The sequence below is a fragment of the Tachyglossus aculeatus genome, chromosome X1 (assembly GCF_015852505.1).
Source record: "Tachyglossus aculeatus isolate mTacAcu1 chromosome X1, mTacAcu1.pri, whole genome shotgun sequence".
Taxonomy (NCBI): Eukaryota; Metazoa; Chordata; class Mammalia; order Monotremata; family Tachyglossidae; genus Tachyglossus; species Tachyglossus aculeatus.
In genome coordinates this window covers 80,809,895-80,835,155 of record NC_052101.1, presented here as the reverse complement: position 1 = coordinate 80,835,155, position 25,261 = coordinate 80,809,895, and the positions used below count along the sequence as shown (strand labels likewise).

General features: G+C 47.2%; 1 protein-coding gene across 2 annotated transcripts in view; it reads right to left on the bottom strand.

Moving 5' to 3' along the window:
• Nucleotides 1–11,761, bottom strand: part of PHF2 (PHD finger protein 2) — a 202,311-nt gene extending 190,550 nt beyond the window's left edge. For both annotated transcript variants that reach the window (XM_038772093.1, XM_038772094.1), the window contains exon 1: nucleotides 10,994–11,761. In XM_038772093.1, coding sequence (XP_038628021.1) covers nucleotides 10,994–11,091 — 98 coding nt within the window. In that variant the 5' untranslated portion in view covers nucleotides 11,092–11,761. The remainder of the gene's footprint in view (nucleotides 1–10,993) is intronic.
• Between the last annotated feature and the right edge of the window lie 13,500 nt (nucleotides 11,762–25,261).

Sequence of the window (25,261 nt, the reverse complement as noted above, 5' to 3'; positions counted from 1 at the left end):
GAGTTAGTAGACACGTTCCCTGCCCACAAGGAGCTCACGGTCTAGAGTCTACAGTACTCAGCACATCATAAGCAGTTAATACCACTGACTGACTGCTGCACTGCACTTGTTTAGGTCACTGACATTTACTACCATCAGATTCACCTCCACCATGACAGTGGTAACAGAGCGTTCAGGCTCCTCCCTTAGGGGTGAACTATGTTGTGTGGTACCTTTCATTCTAGCCCTTGCAGCTGCCAAGACAATCACTGCTGCTGCACCAACCCATCCCTTCCCATTTGCTCCCTCCCCCAGCCAGGATTGCAGGGACAAAGGCAGCCACAAATGGGGGCGGGATGGGTGGGGTGGGATGGGGTGGCAGTGGCTCGAGGGGACCAGCGTGGCAGTCACTGGTAACGTCCCCCACCTGACTCCAATCACCTCATCTAGAAAGACAATCCTGAGCAATGTGCTTCATCCTAAGGTTGGGTTAGAGGCTGGGCAGGGCAGGTTGTTTTGTTTTGGGTTTTAAGATTTTTGAATTTTGCCATTGAAAAATGCAATGCTAGTGTTAATGGCATGCTAGGCTTTAAATCACTTTAACAAAGATTGAACAATAGTTTAGGGATGTTTCGCATTACAGTATATAGCACGTGAGGGGATTTCATATTATTTTTCCAGAGGTTCTGGGATGGATCCTAATTTAAAACATGCAATTCTACAGGAAAATGTACCCCACAAAACAGTCATTCACAATTCAACCATACTTTAAAGGAACACAGTCCAGCTACACCATGGGGTATGCCTGCAAATACAAATAAAAATGGGGTGATTCTCTTAAACCTGGGTTTTGAGAATACTGTGACACGAAAAGGCAGAGTCAAAAAAGGCACCAGGCACTGCAAGTAGAAAATGTGCCAGTGTTACAAAGGATATTTCACACACATGTTGGCCATACATGGATCCTTTTAGCAACACTCGCACACACAAATAAAATGTTGACCTTATGCATTTATGTCTTTCCTTCGCACTTGGTATCTATGTAGCTGATTGAATGTTCAATTTTATTTTTTTATTTCAGTCCACCTCCCCCGCTAGAGTGTGAGCTCCTTGTAGACAGGGAAAGCATCCTGTGCTTCTGTTGCACTTTGCCAAACACTTAATGCTAGGCAATGCATTCAGCAGATGCCACCGTTATTCCTATTACTACTACATTTGAACTCCAAATATATGCATCTTTAGCCATATCTCCCTCGATTGGACACATTTTTTAAAAGTAATTCTCCTGTAGGAAATGCCCATTTTTGCCAGAACTTGTGGGGAGCACATCAGTTTTAACCCAAATGAACTCTAGGGGATGAACCGCTCATTGGCATTCCCTCCCTGCCTCAACCACCCCCTGACCGGCTGACTGTTGGGGAAATTTGTCCCCAAAGGGGCACACCCTGTGCCCCTTCCCTCCCACCCCCCAGTTCATCACATGCCCTCCCCTCTATGGCACTTTATTTAGAATGTAAGTGCCCAGTTCAGAGGAGACCCTGGGTGTTCCAATTAGTTCTGTAGGGAAGGGCATTGAAGGAGCCAGAGGCTGCACCCACAGGGGCAGGAGGGAATGTAAGGGGCAAAATGGCACTCAACCACCCACTCTTTGGGCCACAGGGTAAACTGCCCTCTTCGAATCAGCTCCTGGGGCCAGCACCTCCTCAAAGCAGTTGTCAGTCAGGCAAACTGAGCAGCAGATGGAGGAGACCCACCCAGAGATGCAATTTCATGGCAAGAGCACCCAGCCACAAGCACCTTATTTTGACACTTAGGACTCCCATCAGGTCAAATTCATTCAATCGTATTTATTGAGCGCTTACTGTGGGCAGAGCACCGTACTAAGTGCTTGGGAAGTACAAGTCGGCAACAAATAGAGACGGTCCCTACCCAACAACGGGCTCACAGTCTAGAAGACAGGCTCACACGAACATACCAGTATCAAATGAACCTGATGGTACCTAGTTCATTTGTGAGATGGAACAGGAACTGTTAAGACGCACTTAGATTTTGTGAAATTTCTGTGAAATTCCATCAACTTGCCACGCAAGCACAGCCAGCATGTTATTTCTCATTGAGCAAATACCGAAGGTGCGAGGGGGCATGGAGAAGCCATCCCAAAATGGCCTGGAAAGGAAGGCCTTGGGAGGAAGCTGATGTGAATGTCGACAGAGACTAATTTCTTTGAAACTGTCGCTGAAGCTGGTTTAACATGGTGTCACTGAGCACGGTTTCCAACTTGCTAATAAATTGACTCACTCTGGCTACACAAACAGCAGCATGTGATTTCAGCAGCCTAAAAAGAGGTAGTCAGCTTACTACGGACCCAATTAAGCAGGACAGGGTACCTACAGCCTCTCAATCGCCAATCCACCTTCTGCATTAAAATCACACAGGGACCTACAGTGACAATTTCTGGAAAACAGATGTGTATTTGCTCCGCAAACCAAACAATACCGCTGCACCTTCCTTTGGCCTTCCTTAGCGCTCCCCTCCCCGGCACTTGCCCAGCCAACTGCATTCACTCAGTGAAAGCCACAACTTTTCATCCGGAACAACCAGAGGCTGGCTGTTCCAGGCATCCCAACTGAATTTCGATTCTCAATAATCCAAAGTGAATTTGCAGTTAGTGTGACAGGGAGAAGTCACCAAGCCCCACATCCCCAAGCATGCCATGCCACACGAGCTCATCAAGACCAACACACTGGTGGAATGTTTCGGGGCAAGACATGAGCAGGAAGAAATGAATTTGGAAGAATTAACAAGGGACTTTTTTATCATTTTAAACCCCTTTGGAGGCCAGTTCCAAGCCTAGCATCAATACCGCATTTTTCCCCATCTCCAAATAAGGTTCAAATTGTGCTCACTCCTTTTCAGAAGGGACAAAGGTCTCTTAACAGTCTCACCACTAGAGAAACAGAGGGGCTTAAAGGTGCCGCAAATGGCCAGGCTAGTCATTTTTTACCTGCACTGTGGCAGAATTCTTTCCCCCACCCCTAAGAGATGTCATTATAGGATGCCTGGAGCTGAAAAATGTCCACTTGAAAAACACTACATTTTGTCACTCTAGAAAGCCTAACTCTGCATGTGGATGAGGCTAGGCTGGTCTGTATCCAGTTTAGACTGTGAATTCCTTCCAGAATAGGAACCCTGACCATAGCTACACTTTGTAAAGTGACCAGCAACTAGTGGTTTCTCAGCAAGATCTCGCAATATAGTACTTTATTACGATAATGACAATGATCTGAAAATGTGATTTAAGCCGTTGCTAAGCATTAGTTGTAGGCATTTTCCCCAAATTACCATCCTCCACAGGGCACCAACAAAGTCTGAAATAGAGATGTCTCATGCACATTAGCTATTGCCACCCTAAGCACAGTCACTCTACAGGGGTGCAGACCGGAGACTGGAGGTGCTCTAAAAGATTTCCTCCTCTAATGGGCCGGAGGTTATATAACATCCGGGCACCTGCACTTCCAACTCCATACCTTCCAACAGGAAAGCGTGGTTTCTCACGATGTTTGAGCATCCCTACCTCCACTGACAATCACAAAAACACCAAGAGATGCCCAGCAAATGCCCATGCCAGAACCTAAATAACAAAGAAACCATCACTCAGGAGTAGCAAGTTTGCTCTACTTAAAGGTCAGCATTCTGATTCCACAGCCCTTGGCACCTTGGTAACAAATACTGAAGGCCAGCTTGATACCTGGGCAGCGAATCAAAAAGAAAGCAAGCGAGACTAAGCTCAGTGTGTGCTTGTGTAAATATACATCAACACAGAAATGGCTATTTTGAGATAATCAATCCACCTTTCTCTTTCAGAGGTGTAGTGGTAGGCCACAGATTTGGGACTCTTGGGGCTGAAAAAGACCTCCAACCCCCAACCTCAAATTCAACCTCCTCCTGCCAGACTGGCTTCCCTGGGTGTCTTAAGCCCTTCAGAATAAGAGATTCGACCACTTCCCTTTGGTAATTCATTGCAGTGCTTGACAACCCTCACTGTCAGGAAGTTCTTTTTGAAGTCTAACCTAAACACCTCCTACTGTTATTTCAGTTCATTTCCTTTTGTTCGGGTTTCAAGGAAGTAGAGAACAGCTGCTCGCCACCCTCTGTTTAATAACCCTCATGCACTTGAAAACAGTTTTTCAGTCATGGCTTCTCCCCTGCCACCCCAACCCCAGGCTTCCTTTCCTCTAACGAAATAATTTCAGTTCCTTTAGACCTTTTTTCCATAAATCCTAATTTCCAACTCTAGAGCCATTTTGTTGCACTGCTTGGCTGCTGATTCAAAGAGATACCTCTCTCCAGTCCCTAGCCCCTTCACCAGTTGGCCTCTTTGTGTCCCGCCGGCATGTCACGCTTCCATCCTGGCTCTCGGTCTCCCTCTCCCTCTGGGAAATGAAACTAGCAAGGTCTGCCACCCACTCCCTTCAGTGGCATGGGGTGAGAGTCGGTGAATGAGTGCCTGTAAATCCTCAGACAAAAGGGCCCCGGGAAGGGCAGTGTCACAGAGGCCCCAACAAAACCAGAGGCAGTTGAATGAAAATACCGCCGGGCATCTTTGAAACTCCTCAGCCCATCTGCTCTGAAGACATGGACCCTCGGAGGGCAGGGAAATGCCCCCATTTCATTGTGGTCTGAAGATGAGAGAGGGTATACGTGTTACACATTGTAACCCAAAAACAACACCAAAAGTGGCAAGACTGGAGAGCTGTCCTTGGGCTCTCAGCAAAGGCTTGTTTTCTTGTTTTGGTTTGCTTTTTGTTGTTTTTTAAAAAATTCTAAGGGTTTGCTAATAAATGAGAACCAGTCCTATTTAATCCTATTAGACTTTAAAATTAGCCACTAAGCCTGGGAAAGGTTAAAAGAAATGAATAATTCCATTGCACTAGTCAAAATAAGTGCGCATACAGCAAGTGTGTCATTTCAGGAATTGATTGTCATCTGATAGAGAGGTAAGGAATTCAGAAGAAATAGAGGGCCAGCATCTCCATCTCAAGGACATGGATCGCAAAGGTTACTGATCACTATGCAGCTACAGGAAGAACCAAATAGAAACTGGGGTCCTGAATAACTCTCACCTGGGAAGAGCTCTGCCCAGTACAGACTTACTTTGGTTTGTTCTCCCACTTTAGCACCCAAAGCAGTTGGTGAGAGGGATCAGGATGAAAAACACAGGAACTGCACCTATAGGCTCGACCAATGGTAAAATAGTATTATCAAATGCCAAAATGATGCTACCTCGCTACAGACAAGCGGGCTAGGCCTGGACCTGGAAATACTAGTCTAAACCTGGGCAGGGTACCCAAATTACTGATTTCTGCTACATTCAGATGGTCACCTAGTTTGCACGGCTTCCAACTGCTTTCTGCTAAGGTGATTATATCAAACGTTTTAATCATTCTGATCTATCTCTTTCTCCTCTTTCACAGCCTAGTGAGGGACGAGACTCCCAGTATGCGTTATGTAGCAAGTTCCTCATTGGTTGTGTTCTCACTGGACCTGTATTTTTGCCAAGCAGACACCTTTGCAAATCTTTGGGCTGACGTAACTGCACCAACGTTGTGAATGCTGCCCTGTGGAAACACTTTCCCTTCAAAGTGAAAGGTGGAAGTATTTGCTACAATGTTGGCTACCCTTACATAGCTTCAAAATAAGCATTTGTTTCTCTGCCAAAATGTTCCAAAAAAAATGTTTCTAGAATGGATCTGTTTGACAGCAAAACAAACATTTTCAACAGATGCAAATGTTTTGACTGTTAAGATGTGTCCCGAACAAAATGTTTAGTTCAAAAAACACTTTATTTGGGAAGTGCTTGCCAGTGTAGTCAAAGGGCCTATTTTACCTTCCACTGTTTCCATATTTACCTTTAAAATTTCCCATTTCCTTTTGGCTCTCCAATCACCAAAACTCACATTTTTTTAAATATTAGGTCTTACCACCAGCATACCCCGACACTTACCTAATTCAGGTGCTCCAAATTTCCCCACATCTTTTTGTTCCCTTTTTTCTGGGTTTTGAAGATTTGAGGCAATGTGATTTTAATAAGGTCTGTTGGAATAGTTGGTCTCATAGTTTTTACTGTTCTGAGTTTTCCTAGTTGGAACGTATTCATCTCCATATAATTCTAGCCAATGTTTTTGTTATTGTTACTGTTTTTTAAAATAAATAACTGCCTGGCTATGACATCCAATCCTGAGTCAAATGTGCACGCCTGAATTCAGAGCTTGAGCACAGAAAAGACCCAAAGAGTGTGTTCCCCCTTCACACCCAAGTGGCAACCACACTCAGGGAAATCCCTGAAAAGAAACTTGGGCACACAAGGAGTGAAAGACACTCCCTGGAAAGTCTTAACCATATCAGTAGCATTGAGGTTCTGAGAGAAGCAGTCACCAGCTAGACACAGAGGGAACACGTCTCTCTCCAGACTTCAATGCTACCCACATTCAAACGGTCCTGTAGATCCCCTAGAATCTCTTCTCTACAAAAATCCCTGGGTCAGCACTCCTAGGCATGCTACATTAGGACCCGATATGGATGTGTGTGTATGTTTGAATTAGAGGGATTTGAAAATAAGCTAGCAGGTCTTATGACCATGAATGTGTATGAGCACACGTGCACAGGCATAGTGAGTGTATGACTGTGTATAAACAGGTCTCTACTTGCGAACATGGCTGTGAGGATGTCTGTGCATGTGCTTTACTGTTAAGTGTCTGAATGTACAAATATGAGTGTATAGGACTATGTCTATAAGAGTGTATGTGTGAACATGTCTGTGTGTATCTGAGTATGTGAACATGTATAAATGGGTCTAAAGGCAGAGTAGATGCAAACAGGTGAGCAAAAATTACTTAAATTGTAAAAAGGAAAGCTAACAGTAAGCGAGAATTAGAAACCTGATCAAAGAATGAGTGACTGCATAGCATTTGAAAACAAACATACATTGATACTGCTTGTCAAGTTTGGTTTCATGATGTTGCCTTTTTCCATATAGGAGGGAAAACAACAAAAGTTAATTATACATTAGTTGCTATTATTTTGTGCTACAACATGCCTCCCTCGAGGCCCAATTCAAATCTAAGACCAAAAGAAGGGGACATGGAAGGAGCCATTCTAAGAAGTGGCTTCTCCGAACTGAACCCTGGCTCTCCATATTCAACCTCAGTGTAGTTCAAGTCACTCCCACCCAAACAAGCAAGGTATGAAAATGCTGTCTCCATCTCTCACGTTCCTCTGGCAGAAACACAATGAATATCCGACCGACTCATAATAGTTTTATTGGCATTCCATGAAAACTTACTGGTGATGCAACAATGGTGGTGTTACAAAACATCAATCCCATGGAAAAATCAAATGTGTTGTAGGGTCAGATCTTATAATGCAGCTACCAACACCCTGACAGCCCCAGAATTAACAGAGCAGCTACATCTACCGATAACACCCACCTTTGGAAGTCTGAGCTCAATACACTGCACTGGGTGGATGGAGAGGGACCTCTACTCTTCCACATCTCCTGGGAAAGCTAAACAAAGCTTTTCTCTATGGCAGGGGTTGGGAAAAAGAGGTCCAGAGCCTACCAGTTCAGAACAATCCACCCCGAAGAAATGAGATTTTCAAGGAAGAATTCTTTCCAAAAAATGCCCTCCCACTGCTCCTGGGAGGATCATCCTAAAAACCACGGATAGCAACCCTTTCCTCTTGCCTCCCCGGTCCAATCTAGCTTCTCAAACTAGGATCCCGCGAACACGAGAAGTCTGTGGAATAGAACCCAAAAGTGGATTAAGCAGCTGATACAAAGCCAGGTGGCCCAAGGAGTTTAGGATAAGCAAACCTCTCATTTAGGACATAGGCAGCAGCTGTGGCTATGACTGCAGGGTGATCTTCAAAAGGTAGCTTCAAATCAACCATAGGAATGTAATCTTCCCTGCAGATAACCAGAGGCAGGGGAAAAGGACTATTGGGTCTTGGCATTTATGACCACCCAACATTTCTGGATAAACTCCTATAGCAAATCCAATTAAAAGAAAAAGCCCAAAGCTTCATGGAAAGAAAGATCACAGTTTCCCCCTGACCATTGTTTTTCAGAATCTGGGCCCCACCATTTCTGCCACCATCTCAGGCCTGCCCTGGGAATCCAGCCAGGGCTCAATAGAACATTAGGTAACAAATGAAGAGTTTAATCCCATTCATCCCCCACCTTCCCCTAGTTTAATCGGTCCGGTTATGAGATAGAGAACTGGTGGGATTGGGAAGTTGGATAACAAAGAAGGTCATTATCTCCCCAGCCTCATAACTGCATTGAGGGACCTAATTTATTGAGGAGAATTTTAACTGTTCAAACCGGCAGTGAAATCACCGGGAATCCCCACCCCCACCCACGTACTTTTGACTTTTTCTCTCCAAAATGCTGGAGAAGGCAGGGTGATGAATGGAGCCTTAACAATCCTAACACCACCACCCCTTCTAAACACCCTCCCCACCTAGGAAGGGGATAAATTAAATGGGCCACCCCAGTTTATATCCCTCCCCTCTCATCTCTTCCCCCACCTCCACCCCTGGCCCCCACTTCTTTCTTACCATCCCCCAGCAAGCAACATCCTGATAGCAGAATGAGTTGCATACAGAACCAGTCTGGGCAGTTTGGGCACGGAGTTCTGCCACCCCCTCTTACTACTCTGACACTAACTGCTCTCCTCTGGAAAGAACCCAGGATTTGGCAAACCTGAGGCTCCAAGCAACAACAACAAAAAAGGGTAAGCGTGAGGGCCCCGATCCTGAGTACACACAGCTCAGACTGCCCCCACCCCCACCCCCCGGAAGATTCATGCTCCAGGCTATTAGGCTACCTGGGTGATCAGCCTTGGTCCACAGAGAGACCCCATCCCTTTGCCCAGACCCTGTAAACCCACGGAAATGCCACCCAGCAATAGTGTCATAATGAAATTATTCACTCCCGCTGAAAGGAATGAGCGAGGAGGTGGGAAAACAACAAGAACACCAAAGCGACTCTATGAGCCCACGATCAAATCCCTCCCCACCTCCTCACTCCAGCACACCCCTTCAAAACCTACTAGATTTCAGCTCCCACCAGGTCACACCGCACCTCCCCTGGGGAGAGAAGAGAGAACTGCAACAGACAACATTGAGAACCAATCGTAATCAATCAGTGGTATTTATTGAGCGCTTACAGATGTGGAGCACGATACTAGCGCTTGAGAGAACCCAAGGCAACAGAATTAGCAGACGCGTCCCCTGCCCATAAGGGGCTTCCAGTATTTGATTCCGTCCAAGACCCTGACCTTGAGGTAGCAAACGGGCAAGTGGGGGTTTTGTTTGGCTGTTACCCATTCGGCTGGGCAGAGGTCTGAGCTAAGAGGGGCACCCTATGATGCCTAAAGAGGAGGGGAATCTTGGCACCTTGAGCAGGGACAAGCGTGAGACTTGCCGGTGTGGGAAGGGGGAGGAGACCGGCGGGGGGGGGGGGGGGTGTCTTTCTACACATATCCACACATACACGCGCACACACACCCCTCCACACAAACACACACACCCTCGCCCCCCACCGTCCCTGCGGCGGACCCTCCTCTCATCCTTCCCTTCCCGAAGTCGAGGAACGGCACTGGAAGGCCGGACTGGCAGGGCTGGAGAGCGGGAAGGCGCCTTCCCCCCGCTCCAGCCTCGGGGGCTCCAAAGGGGGGGGGGGCGGCGCCGCCGCTCAGCTCCCGCCTTCCCGGGGCCCCCCGGTCGCAGCGCACTTGCCTAGCTCCTGACCCAGCCAAACCCCTCGCAGGGAAAGTTACGGCAAGTTCGCAGGGGGAGGAGACGGGAGGGGAAGCGGGAAGGAAGAGCCGAATTATTGGCTACCCACCCTGCCGGGGTACCCCCTCCCCCAAGCCAGCCCCAACTCCCGTCCCTGACCCCGGGCTCCCAGGTGGCCCCCCGCCACTCCCAACAGCTGTCAGCCGCCCAGAAGCCGGACCGAGCCCGGTCGGGACGCGGTGCGGGGGAACCCACTCTTCCCCGCCCCTGCAGACGAAAAACCCCCGAACTTTCCCCGCAGAGCTCCGCCGATCTGATGGGATTCCGGTCGCCCTCCCCGGAGCCGCCGAGGCGCTGGCTGCCCTCGGGGAGGGACCGAAGTCCAGAGGGCCGGGCCGAGCCGGCCCCGCTGTTTACACTGTTCACTCCCAACCCACCTCCCCGGCCTTCCCTCCGTCCTTCCCTCTTCCCCCGCCTCCCTCCTCTTGCTTTTGTGCGCGGCAGGGCTCGGGGCTGCAACCTCCTCACCCCCTCAACTATCCACTCCTACCCCCAACCCCACCCTCCCAGTGAGCGCCCGGACACCCCTTTCCAGGGAGAAGGAGAAAGAAGGGGAAAACCAGGAGCCAAGCCGGGCGGACGGACCCGTCCCCCTCCCTGGGCGAGACAATAACCCTGCCGCCCCCGGCACAAAGGGGAGCCCCGCCCGTCGGGGACGGGAAGGGAAGGAGGAGGCTGGGGCTCCACGGACTCTACCCCCCTCCCCCAAAAACACACTAGCGGGGCGGGGGGAGGACAATAACTCCTCCCTTTCTCCTCTCCGAGATGGGCCCGGTGGGGGACAGAGAAAAGGAAGAGAGCGAGTGAAAGGAGGAGGGGGCTCTGTTAATCGGAACGGGCTCCCAGCACCGCGGACCGATGATTGATCTATTACTATTTTATGTGGGCATCGGAGAAGAGGGTAGAAGGTAACGAAGGAGAAAGGATGGACGGGGAGAGCGTCCAAATACTAAAAGCCACCGTAATTCCTAAATTAATAAATTCAATGAATACAAAAAAATAATCGGGAGAGGAAGCTTAACTCCCGGGGGAGAGCCGTCACCCCCGTCCTCCTCCTGGCCCCCCTCCTTTATCTCCCCTCCACCACCCTCTCTGTCCCTATGTAACCCGGGTCCAAGGCGAGCCGAGCTGGGTCGGGCCGGGCGAAGCTTACCTGCCGTGGAACCAGTCTTTGCAGGCGTCGCATTCGATCATGAACCGGGTAACGTCGTAGGGAAGCCGGCAGATGCAATAGACAGGCACAGTCGCCATGTTAGCTAGCTTGCAGCTACTGCTGCTTTTCGCTGCTGCTGCTGCTGCTGTTCGCTGCTGCCGCCGCCGCCGCTGCTGCTGCTGCCGCTGCCGCCACCGCTCTTTGCACCGCTCCAGCTCCGGTTCTCGCTTTCGGAAACAACAGCTCGGTCCTCAGGCAGCGGCGGACAAGGGGCTGGGGCCGTCGCCACCGTCGCCGTTGCTGCTGCTGCCACCGGGCAGGCGGGTTGCTCCTGCTACCCCCGCCGCCGCCGCTCCTCCTCGCCTCCAAAAGGGGGGAGGGCAAGGGAAAAAACCCACAAGCAAACAAACCTTCCCCCCGCTCTCCGTACCCTCGCCAGCCCCCCGGAAAAGGGGGAGGGATGTAAATAGATTCTAGATCTGCAGATTGATAGCGAGCTAGATAGATTGATGGGTTTCGTTTCGGCAATGACGACTAAATCCCCAGATTTAAAGATTGCGATGATAGACTCTCGCCCGGACCTCAGGCACGCGAGGGCAAGAAAAGAATGCGTGCCTAGTGTTTCGAAGAAACCAAAAATATAATAATAGAAAGGGGAAAATGCATCTGCAGAAGCGACTTAGGGGGTGGCTATGAAGACTACAAAGTTTTCCGAGGCGGGGAGAGGCGAGAGCTTGGATGGTGAGGGGTCTGTCCCCGGTCCGGCAGGGCGCGCGCAGCCACGGACCCCCCGGGCCCCCGCCCGCCCGCCCGCCCGCACGGGCGCCGATGACAGAGAGCGGAGAGCGGAGTCCTGGCATCCGAACCCGCGCCGCGCTCGCTCCGGCTGCTCAACTCCTTACGTCAGCTTGCAACATTGTAGCATTTCCTCTGTTGGGACTAGATTATCCAGGAGCTGGATTGAGCGGTGGGGGGCTCGATTGGGAATTTCCGTGGGCGCCCCCTCCCACCCCTTCTCCTAAAATTCCCAAGGAGGGATTCGGGCTCCGTCCCTGCCCTTCTCCCTCGCCTCCCCCCCACCCCCTTCCCTGCGTCTCTTCTCTCGGGACTGGAGCCGTCTCCTCCCGCCCGAGAGGCTGCGGGTGGAACAGAGAAGGGGAGGGGGGCGATAAGGAGAACCCCGAGTTGCGATCCCCGAATTACATGGAGGGAGATGAAGAAAGGGAGCCAACTAGAGACTGGGTTCAGAGCAGAAAGACGAAGAGAGAAAGAACGAGGAGGAGAAGGGAAGGAGTCTGCTCCAAAGACAGAAGAGCAATTACTGTTCAGTACTTTGCCTCAACTTTTTGTACAGGCTGGATTTCTGACCAGACAGTCCAGCTCCCATCTTGAAAGTAGTGGGAGAAACCCTTTGCCTCCCCCACTTCCTCCGTCTCCCCCCACCCCCATCCCCGCACAGCTATATTTTTCACCGCAGTTTCAAATCGTCTTAAAAGAATATTCTTTCCCCTCCCCACCCCAGCTCTCTAACGTGTGCAGACAAAACAAAGGAGGGTTCTGGGGTGTACGATTCCTCGGATACTCTGGGGAGAGGCCCAGAGGGCAGGCTGGGGAAACAAGGAAACACTTCTCGGAGATCGTCAGTAAAGTCCTGCTTAAAGAGTCTCATCCTTTACTTCCTATCCTAACTGCAGCCAATGCACATCCAGTCGGCCTGGAACTCCCTCCAAACCCCCACCCTCCCCATCTTCAAAACCCTTTTAAAATTGCATCTCCTCCAGCAAGACTTTCCCGATTAATCCCCCAGACTCCGAATCATATCAACCCAAAAGCTACTTCTAGTACTTGTGTATTTATGTATTCCCATCCTCTGCACCTGTGGATATGTGTATTTGCTACTCTATGCCAGCTCTCTGCCTGGCTTGCCCCTACTCTGTGCTACACTGGCCTCTACCATTGCCCCGCTGCTGGGATGGGATCACCCAATTTTCCTGCCCCTCTGACTAGGAGTTTACAGACTAAAACTAACCACAGTAATGCATGCAAACGTGTTACAGGCAGACTTATCCTCTGAACAAACATCAGGTTCGATCATTCCCCCTCTTCCCCCACCCGAGACTGTAAGCTCGTTGTGGGCAGGGATTGTCACTCTTTATTGCTGTATTGTACTTTCCCAAGCACTTAGTACAGTGCTCTACACACAGTAAGTGCTCAATAAATACGATTGAATGAATGAAGTATTCATACTATGTATTTAAGTATTTATTGGGCAATAGTCCCTCTCTAATGCCTTCCAGTGCATTCATAAGAGTTTGCTTATCAATGATATTTGATGAGTCTGTACTCTGTGCCTATACTAAGCGTTTGGGAAAGTATCATACAACTGGTAGACTCGATCTCTGCCCTGGGGGAGCTTACAGTCTAATGGGGGAGAAATATTAAAATACATTAACCGTAGGGGAAGCAATTGAGGATAAGGCTAGGCTGGCTTCCTGGAAAATTTTGTTTTTGTTAAAATAGGCATTTTGAGAACTTTTGTTTCGATGGGAAATAACCAAATTATTCCAACCAAATTCCCTATCACCCCCAGCCATAGAGGCATGGAGGTAATGCACATTCTAGATACTGTACCGTTGCTTTTAGACAGAGCTGTATGCTGAAATACTATACTGAAAAGCAAACACCATGTCCTAGAAAACACACACATGATGTTTGACCCTCAACATCAGGTTGAGTTTCCTAAGCAATATCAGTGATCACTAGAGTGTGAGCCTAGGAGTCAGAGGACCTGGTTTTTAGTCCCAGATCTGCCTTTGCCTGCAGTGTGACCTTAGGCAAGTCATTTAATCAATCAATGGTGTTTTACTTAACTTCTTAATTTCTCTTAACTTCTCTGTGCCTCGTTTTCCTCAAGTTAAAATGTGGATTCACTATCCATTCATTCAACCATATTTATTGAGCACCTACTGTGTGCAGAGCACTGTACTAAGCACTTGGAAAGTACAATTCGGCAACATATAGAGACAGTCCCTACCCAACAACGGGCTGTTCTCCCTCCTCTTTAGCCTGTGAGCCCCAAGTGGGACAGGGACTGTGTCCAACCTGATTATCTTATATCTACCCCAGCGTTCAGTAAAATGCTTAACACATTGAATGTGCTTAACAAATACCATAGTTATTATTAGTAGCAGTATCATAAACCACATTACTGCACAGTCCATATGTACAGTCCCTCTCTAATGCAACCTGGTCACAGTAACACAATTCTTTACCATTAAAAAATTATTTTATTCTACCAAATCATTGACTAGCAACTTCAGTATTTTTGACGTTATAGTTCATTGTTCAGGGGTAAAATCAGTGGCAGAGACATCAGTTTTTTCAAAGGGATGGTACTTTTTTGTGCACATCACATGACTGAATTGTATGTTTAAAGGGGCAATTGACAGTCAGTCAATGGTATTTCCTGGGCACCTACTGTGTTCAGTGCACTGTACTGGGCCTGAAACAAACATACAGAAGGAATATAAGCAATAGTAAGGTTAGATTAATAATATCCACCTCACTCCTCTGGGACATAATGTCCTCTCTCCCACCTGCCCACAGCCTGATTGCTTTCAGGCACTAGGGCTGTAGGCCTATGGAACCTATGAGCTTGGGAGCCGGAGCTAATTTGTAAGGTAACTTTATACTTTTAATAGCTGCCTTTCATTCAGTTCTCACACTACCTGTGTGCAGTGTTCTTGATGACATCTTAAATATAAGATACAGAGAGGAGAAGACAAAAGGGAGAAACGTAAAAGTGCTTGAAGACGGACTCCATTGTGAAAACAAAAAATAAATAAAAGACAGAGAGAAGTCCTTGTAATACTTGGGCTTATGACACAATTGATTCCTGAAAACTATGGATCAGTTGAAATGTAGATAAAATTAGAGAAGCAGCGTGGCTTAGTAGATAGAGCATAGGCCTGGGAAGTCAGAAAGACCTGGCTTCTAATCTCGCCTTCGCCACTTGTATGCTGTGTGATCTTAGGCAAGTCACTTAACTTCTCTGTGCCTTGGTTACCTCATTTGGTAAAATGGGGACTAAGACTGTGAGCCCCATATGGGACATGGACTGTGTCCAACCTGATTAGCTTGTATTGACCCAGAACTTAGTACAGTGTCTGGCATATAGTAAATGCGTAACAAATACCATACAAAAATGAACATTGGAACCAGTTTACCCATAGAGATAATGGTATAAATAGGAGATTGATTCTTGAACCAAAGTTGGATACGTTACTTTGACTAAAATTACCCAGAATTGAGTACTCAATTCTAGATGAATAATATAGCTACATTAATTCATTAATGTATTTATATTGAGTCAGAGAAGTTCCAAGATAGGGTAGCCAACTTTGACTTCACCGGTTGTAAAATGGATGTGTGGACCCTCCCGGGTGATCTGCCTGGCAGATCAGGTGACTCCCCTTTCCATCACCCTGGCATCTCCTACTCTACTTCTCCTGCCCTCTTTAAACTTTTTCCCCTCTCTCCCTCCTCCCAGTACAGCTTTTAAAATTGTTTCCCCATTTACCTGAAGCTCCTGTATGTCACCTCGACCACAACCCTCACCTCCAGAACAAGAAGGAGTATGGTGCTGTTAAATCAAAACAGTATGTAAATTTAGAAGTGCTGAAAGTTTCATTCACCCTCATTGAAAGATCTTAACTCCAGTACTGCCCGTATCAATAACATCAGCGGTTTTCATTGAGCACTTACTTTATGCAGAGCATTGCATTGTTCAGGGTGCTTGGGGAACATACAGGAGTGTTTCTGGCTCAAGAAGTTTATCACTATTATTATCAACAGCATGTACCAACAGTGCCAACTGTGTACAGAGTTTGGGAGAGCATGAAAGAGAAGACACCATCCCTGCCCTCGGGGAGTTTATAGTCTGGCAGATTTTACACTCTAATAGGGCAGATAAGGAAAATAATGGAAACTGTCTGAAAAAAGACTAAGCCACAACCATGCTGGAAAAAAAATCTGTTGTTTTAAAAAGGTTTGGGCAAATCAAGGACACAGGGATGACTAGGTGACACTTGAAAAGAACTGTAAGCACTTAGTACAGTGCTCTGCACACAGTAAGTGCTTAATAAATACGATTGAATGAACGACCGAGAATAAGCAATTCATTCCCCACTGATCCGGCCGTTCATTCTCAGTCTCTTTTGCGGGCTCCTCCTCCCCATCCCATCCCCTTACTGTAGGGGTTCCTCAAGGGTCAGTTCTTGGTCCCCTTCTGTTCTCTATCTACACTCACTCCCTTGGTGAACTCATTCCCTCCCACGGCTTCAACTATCATCTCTACGCTGATGACACCCTAATCTACATCTCTGTCCCTGCTCTCTCTCCCTCCCTCCAGGCTCGTATCTCCTCCTGCCTTAAGAACATCTCCATCTGGATGTCTGCCCACCATCTAAAACTCAACATGTCCAAGACTGAACGGATCTTCCCTCCCAAACCCTGCCCTCTCCCTGACTTTCCCATCGCTGTTGATGGCACTACCATCCTTCCCGTCTCACGAGCCCGCAACCTTGGTGTCATCCTCGACTCCGCTCTCTCGTTCACCCCTCACATCCAATCCGTCACCAAAACCTGCCTGTCTCACCTCCGCAACATCGCTGGGTGGGGACTGTATACGTTGCCAACTTGTACTTCCCAAGTGCTTAGTACAGTGCTCTGCACACAGTAAGTGCTCAATAAATATGATTGATTGATTGTACTTCCCAAGCGCTTAGTACAGTGCTCTGCACACAGTAAGCACTCAATAAATACGATTGATTGATTGATTGATTGATCGCTAAGATCTGCCCTTTCCTCTCCATCCAAACCGCTACCCTGCTCGTTCAATCTCTCATCCTATTCCGACTGGATTACTGCATCAGCCTCCTCTCCGATCTCCCATCCTCCTGTCTCTCCCCACTTCAATCCATACTTCACGCCACTGCCCAGATTGTCTTTGTGCAGAAATGCTCTGGGCATGTTACTCCCCTCCTCAAAAATCTCCTGTGGCTACCAATCAACCTACGCATCAGGCAAAAACTTCTGACCCTCAGCTTCAAGGCTCTCCATCACCTCACCCCCTCCTACCTCACCTCCCTTCTCTCCTTCTACAGCCCAGCCCGCACACTCCGCTCCTCTGTCACTAACCTCCTCACTGTGCCTCGTTCTCGCCTGTCCCGCCGTCGACCCCTGGCCCACGTCCTCCCCCTGGCCTGAAATGCCCTCCCTCCGCATATCCGCCAAGCTAGCTCTCTTCCTCCCTTCAAAGCCCTACTGAGAGCTCACCTCCTCCAGGAGGCCTTCCCAGACTGAGCCCCCTCTTTCCTGTCCCCCTTCCCAACCCCCCGCCTTACCTCCTTCCCCTCCCCACAGCACCTGTATATATGTATATATATTTGTACATATTTATTAGTCCATTTATTTATTTTTTTATTTTACTTGTACATATTTATTCTATTCATTTTATTTTGTTAATATGATTTGTTTTATTATCTGTCTCCCCCTTCTAGACTGTCAGCCCGCTTTTGGGTAGAGACCGTCTCTATATGTTACCAACTTGTACTTTCCAAGCGCTTAGTACAGTGCTCTGCACACAGTAAGCACTCAGAAAATACAGTTGAATGAATGAGTGAATGAATGACAGTATTCAGTCATTCAATCATATTTATTGAGCGCTTACTGTGTGCAGAGCACTGTATTACGCACTTGGAAAGTACAATTCAGCAACAGAGACAATCCCTACCCAAAAATAGGCTCACAGTAGTGAAATAGAACTGATCTTGGAGGAAAGAGAAAGTCCAAGGAAGTGAGTACATTGTATTCAACATTCTTTGGCATTAAGGTGTGTCACATGTTACCCTTTTTAATGTTACTGCAAATTGACAGTGAGGTCAGGGGAATGATAACATCAGTGTTGAATGGGAGACAGCCCTATTTCCTATGGGGTGGTAAGTACCAAAAGATCACTCCTCCTTGGCCTTTGTTTTCTAGAGAATCCACTGCATTTGTAGGATTGATTTCTCTAGAAGAGCCAGTACTGTGTTGCCATCTGGGCCAACCCCAATCTACTTGTAGGGCTAAAGCTGGACATCAAAATGTGAGCTCTTCTTTGGGGCCTGAGTAAAGAGCAGGTGTCTTACTTAGTCAACCTTCTTTGAAAATCATGACCCTGGGGAGAACTTTGCTGTTGAGCAAAGAGATGCTGTGGAAAAGTCGTGTCGGCCCGTTGCGTTTTTATTTAATAACACATATTGGGTGATACAATATTAAGCACAAACATAAGTCATTTGTATTCCTTCCTGAGCTTTTCCTTTATTTTGAGGCCAACATGGAAACAAATGCAGGAGGGATATGGGTAATTTTAATTACCCTAGTGAGCATTCTTTCTGAACTGGGCCCAGCCGCTAAAGGCACTCTCATTGGAGGGGAGCCAGGAGACTTGGAGGTTGATACAAAAGGTAGAAGTAGTAATAACAGTATTTCTGAGTATAATGCACTGTACTAAGTACTTGGGAAAGTGTGTCAGAAAGAATCAATCTATCAGTCAATGGTATTTACAGAGTGCTTACTGTGTGCAGAGCAATGTATTAAGCACGATTCCTGACCTTTAGGAGCTTATACTCTAAACAGGGGAGACAAACAGAAGTATTTACAAATAGAAAGAGCAGAATAAATAATTGACTGTGCATTTGAATATATATATATATATATATGTATATATACGGGGGGGTGTGGGTAAGACATTCACAGGTGGGAGAGAAGTGGGGCGGAAAATATAGCAAGGTCTCAAATCCCAGGGTCAATTTTTTGGTTTATATTCAGTGGTCGGTGCACAGATAAAACAACTAGGAAAATAGCTTTTGCTGCTCTGTGGCCCCTATTGTAAATCATTACAAGCTCAGAGGGAATGGATTTTTAAAGTGATGCTATTTTATTCAATGAATGATAATTGGTTCCATTGGTTGTTTTCCTGGGTCTTCTGCCCCATACTATCCCAGGAGTGAAGTGGGCTCTGCCTCCACCAGGTCAAGGAGATGAAGGTCAAGGTAAATGGACTGGGTGAGATCTAAGGCCAAACTCAAGTAGCGGAATATAAGAGCTATATTGCTAAGTGCCACTTGTGAGGACAGCTCAGGCTTGCCAACAATAGCTGCTGAGGACAGTTTTGCCGAGCAACTTCTTTTCAGAGCAGTCAGAATAAGATACACCCCAGAATGGAATATAAGTAATTCCCTGAGGCCTCATATTTCCTCCTCCTATTTCATGCCTTTAAGGGGTCATAGAATATAGCTTACAGCTCTGCTGACCTAGGATTAGGATTCCAGAATCAAGCCCTGGCAAGGCAATGAAGGTTTCTCTTCCACCAATCAATCGATGGCACTGATAAAGCCCTTACTGTGTGCAGAGCACTGTAGTAAGCACTTGGGAGAGTACAACAGAGCTGGTAGACACATTCCTATCCACAAGGAGTTTACAATCTAGAGGGAAAGGGCTTTTGGCATTTTGAAGGCCGGTTAAATAAGCAAAAGGAGTCGAGTGCATTGGAACTTTTGCTTGGGGAAGTGATTCGCCCCTGAACAGGACTAGTGAGGCCCTGAGCAGTGGAAAGTAAAGTTCACCTTCTGTTCCCCGTCCTTGGATGGCTTGTGCCTGTGACTCCATGTTGACTAGGGTGATTGTAAAAATCTGGGGCAGGTCCATGGTGAGGGTAAGAGCTGAGAAGAGAATTTTGGCCAGACCACAGTGGACCATCCCAATGACCATGGGGAGTATCCTGAGGGTGATTAGTCCAGGGCAATTGCCCAGTGAGCCTCTGAGAGCACCCTCTCCATTCCCTATACTATCCTTGGCATCACCGAATATCTTACTGGTCAAAAGGACATCTGGGGGAAAAGGTCAGCTCACCTTGTTTGATGAACCCACAGTACATGGCTGCCACCACTCAGTTGTTCAGAATTCCAGTCACTGTGACCTCTTTGGAGCATTTGGAGAAGCAGCATGACTTAGTGGATAACGCACGGGCTTGGAAGAAAGAAGTACCCGTGTTCTCATCCCAGCTCCACCACCTGTCTACTGTGCAACTTTGGGCAAATCAATTCACTTCTCTGGGCCTCAGTTACCTCATCTGTAAAATGGGGATTAAGACTGTGAGTCCCATGTGGGACATGGACTGTCCAACCTGATTAACTTGTATCTACCCCAGTGCTTAGAACAGTGCCTGGCACATGGTAAGCACTTAAATACCATAAAAACCCCACTTCAGGACCCTTCTAGTGGGACTCAACCAGCATTTAACTTCTGCCAGAGCTCGGTCCCAAGACCTGTGGGCAGAACCCTGGGAACACTAATGTGGAAATTGACACAAAACGGGAACAGACAAAACCAATCTACTATGGCCGGTAATTGAGCCTTTACACAACTCAGCTTCCCTGCATCTGAGATGATGCAAAGTCTGTAGCAGGCATTTGGGTCTAGAAGCAGAGAAGTTGCTAGTATTATTATCATTATTACTAATATTTTCTGAGTGCCTACCTTATGCATAACACTGTACCACAATACAACAAAAAACATATTCCCTGCCCATGAGGCGTTTACAGGAGGGAAGACAACCCCAGAGGAATAAATTTAAAACAACAAAACTAACCCATTTCTCTCCTCTCCCTCCCCCGTCCCAGTCCAGAAATAGCCAAGTCCCCAACTGTCTAAATATTGACAGAGGCCCTGCCTTTTTCACCTGCCCTCTGCTCCAGCTCAAGAGCCCTCTCTCACTCCAACCCCCACTTGGCAGCTGGGAGACAATTCTGCTTGGTTCTATACATTCCCTCTTCAGTCTGTTCTACATTCTTCTACCTGGATCATCTCACTCATTTATTTCTTGACTCATCTCCCTCATTCAAACTGCACGTTCAGTCTGTCATCAGGTCCTGTCGGTTCTACCTTCACAACATCTCTAGAATCTGTCCCTTCCTCCCTGTACAAATTGCTACTATGCTGATTCAAGCTCTTATCCTATCCCACCTTGACTACTGCATCGGCCTCCTCACTGACCTCTGTCTCCTGTCTCTCCCCATAGCGGTCCATATTTCACTCTGCTTCTTAGATCATCTTTCTAAAAAAAAGTTCAATCCACATCTCCCCACTCCTCAGAACCTTCCGATGGTGGCCCATCCATCTCTACATCAAACAGACACTCCTTATCATTGGCTTTAAGGTACTCAATCAGGCCCCCCCCGACCTTCCCTACTTGATCTCCTACTACAACCCACCCCACACGCTTTCCTCCTCTAAAGCTAACCTACTTAGTCTCTGTACCTCGATCTTGTCTGTCTCCCTCTGACCTGGAACTCCTTCCCTTTCTTAACCAACAGACCACCACTCTCCCTGTCGTCAGAAAGCCCTACTAAAATCATATCTCCTCCAAGGGGCCTTCCTTGACTAAGTCCTCAATTCTCCCATTTGCCCTTCCTTCTGTGTCACCTATGCATTTGGGTCTGTACCTTTTAAGCACTTTGCTATTCACTCCAGCCCCACAAAAATTATATACACATCCTTACAGTGTCATTTAGTACAGTGCTCTCCACACAGTAAGCCCTCAATAAATATGATTGAATGAATGAATGAATTTACCCTGTCTGTAATTTACTTTAATGTCTGTATCTCCTTATAGACTGCAAGCTCCATATGGAAAGGGATCATGCCTACCAACTCTATTGTACTGTGCTCTCCCAAGTGCTTAGTACAGTGCTCTGTACACAGTAAGCACTCAATAAATACCAAAAATTAATTTTTCCAAAACTTCATTCAACAAATCCTTTTGCACACCTCAAAAACCCTTAATGGCTACCCATTTCATTCCACATCAAGAAAAATTCCTGCTCTTTCAAGGTTACCGACCAGCTTCCTCCTTCTTATATATCCACCTTCTTCACCCAAAACTCCTCAGCTCACGCTCTTTACTTCCAAGAAGGTGACCTTACTGTGCCACATTCTTGACTCGCTTGCTTCCTGCCTGTTACTCACACCTTTCTCCCTACCCGGAACTCCCTCCCCTTCCAAATCCACCAGATTCTACATCACCCCAACTTCAAAACCCTCCTGACATCTCGCCTCTTATAGGAAGAATTCACTGTTTAACTTTCTACCACCCAAGATAGGGTTATCCCAACAGCCACCCCTGGTATGTATGTTTTAATCACTTATTTATCCATTTATTCATTTTTCCATTAATCTGGATACCACCAAACTGCAGCGTGGCTCAGTGGAAACAGCATGGGCTTTGGAGTCAGAAGTCATGGGTTCAAATTCCGGCTCCAACAACTCTCAGCTGTGTGACTTTGAGCAAATCACTTAACTTCTCTGTGCCTCAGCTACCTCATCTGTAAAATGGGGATTAAAACTGTGAGCCCCCTGTGGGGCTACCTGATCACCTTGTAACCTCCCCAGCGCTTAGAACAGTGCTTTGCACATAGTAAGCACTTAAATACCATTATTATTATTATTATTATTATTATTATCTGTTTCTTCCCTCTGCTCCAATTATTTGTAAATAAGTCTGCGTTGCCTGTATCCCCATTAGATTGTAAGCTACCTTAAGGTAGGGATCGTGGTTTTTTTAACATTTATTGGTCTTTTCATTATTTCACTCACTATGCAGATGGTTTTGAATTTTGCAAAATTCATTTGGGGGAAAAGAATGGGAAAGAGAAATTAGAACCTAGGTACATTGTCTACCAACCTTCTCTTGATGCACAAATACCCTTAATTCTGCCTCTCCACTGAACTTAATGCTCTCATTCTCCTGCCCTCCATCCATCTCATTCATTCAATTGTATTTATTAAGCACTTACTGTGTGCAGAGCACTGTACTAAGTGCTTGGGAAAGTACAATACAACAATAAAGGACAATCCCTGCCCACAGTGATCTGACAATCTGGGGTGGAGGGAGACAGATATCAATACAAATAAACAGACATCAATATAAATCAATAATAAAAAAATAAATAAAATTACAGATCTTGACCCACTTACTCCTTCTACAACCCAGCCCATACACTTTGCTCCTCTGATGCTAACTTTCTCACTGTTGCTCAAACTCGCCTATCTCGCCCACCTCCTGCCCCTGGCTTATCTCACCTACCTCCTGCCCCTGGCCTGGAAGGCCCTCCCTCATCAAAGCCGACAGACAATTACTCTCCTTGCCTTCAAAGCCTTATTGAAGGCACATCTCCTCCAAGAGGCCTTCCCAGACTAAGCCACCCTTTCCTCTTCGCCCACTCCCTTCTGCATCACCCGAACTTGCTCCTTTTGTTCTTCCCTACTCCCAGCCCCACAGCACTTATATATATATCTGAAATTAATTCATTTGTATTGATATCTGTCTCCCCACCTCTAGACTGTAAGCTCATTGTGGAGAGGAAATGCGTCTATTTGTTGTTGTATTGTACTCTCCCAAGTGCTTAGTACAGTACTCTGCACACAGTAAGCGCTCAATAAATACAATTGAATGAACCCACAGCACTGGATCACCTCCACAGTATGCTTCCTTGGGCTCAAGCTGTGGAACACTGCTGGTGGAACTCCACACATCAGGCTGAATTTGTTCATCTCAATCTCATCCTCCATTGATTTAACTGTCCTCTCCTCCACCCAGCAAAAATCCTCCTCCAGCATTACTGACTTCCATGTCTGTTGCCCATGAAAACTGTTTCAGACTTTTAACTCCCTCCTTAAACCCCATCTCCCTGCCTCTCCCACCTCTTCCTCTAATGACCTTGGCACTTATTTCTTCAAAGAAGCAGTTTAGCCTAATGGAAAGAGCACAAACCCAGGAGTCAGAGGAACTGGATTCTAATCCCGGCTCTGCCAATTGCTTGCTGTTTGACCTTGAGCAAGTCACAACTTCTCAGTACCTCAGTGTCCTCAACTGTAAAGTGGGGATTAAATACCTGTTCTCCCTCCTATTTAGACCTTGAGCCCCGTGTGGGACAAGGATTGTGCCTGACCTAATTAATTTGTACTTACCCCAGCACTTAGAACAGTGTTTGACACACAGTAAGCACTTAAATACCATCTCCCTAAAATTTCTCCAGCCCCACCCTCCTCCTGCCCTCTCTTCAACCCTACAGGATGTTAGGAGATCTCCCACCTCCTCTTAAAATCTACCCGCTCCATCTGTGCCTCCGACCCCAACCCTTTGCACCTTATTAAAAATTTTGCCCTTTCCAGTCTTTCCTCTCTGACTGCCATCTTCAAATGCTCACTCTCTAATGGCTCTTTCCCAACTGCTTTCAATCATGCCTATGTATCCCCTAGGTTAAAAAAAAACAACTCTCCCTTGACCCACATCCAAGCTGTCACCAAAACCTGCCAGTCTCACCTCCGCAACATTGCCAAGATCCGCCCTTTCCTTTCCATCCATACCGCTACCCTGCTCATTCAAGCTCTCATCCTATCCCGTCTGGACTACTGCATCAGCCTTCTCTCTGATCTCCCATCCTCGTGTCTCTCCCCACTTCAATCCATACTTCATGCTGCTGCCCGGATTGTCTTTGTCCAGAAACGCTCTGGGCATGTTACTCCCCTCCTCAAAAATCTCCAGTGGCTACCAATCAATCTGTGCATCAGGCAGAAACTCCTCACCCTGGGCTTCAGGGCTCTCCATCACCTCGCCCCCTCCTACCTCACCTCCCTTCTCTCCTTCTACAGCCCAGCCTGCACCCTCCACTCCTCTGCCGCTAATCTCCTCACCGACCTCGTTCTCGCCTGTCCCGCCATTGACCCCCGGCCCACGTCATCCCCCGGGCCTGGAATGCCCTCCCTCTGCCCATCCACCAAGCTAGCTCTCTTCCTCCCTTCAAGGCCCTACTGAGAGCTCACCTCCTCCAGGAGGCCTTCCCAGACTGAGCCCCCTCCTTCCTCTCCCCCTCGTCCTCCGCTCCATCCCCCCGTCTTACCTCCTTCCCTTCCCCACAGCACCTGTATATATGTATATATGTTTGTACATATTTATTACTCTATTTATTTATTTATTCATTTTAATTGTACAAATCTATTCTATTTATTTTATTTTGTTAGTATGTTTGGTTTTGTTCTCTGTCTCCCCCTTTTAGACTGTGAGCCCACTGTTGGGTAGGGACTGTCTCTATATGTTGCCAACTAGTACTTCCCAAGTGCTTAGTACAGTGCTCTGCACACAGTAAGCGCTCAATAAATACGATT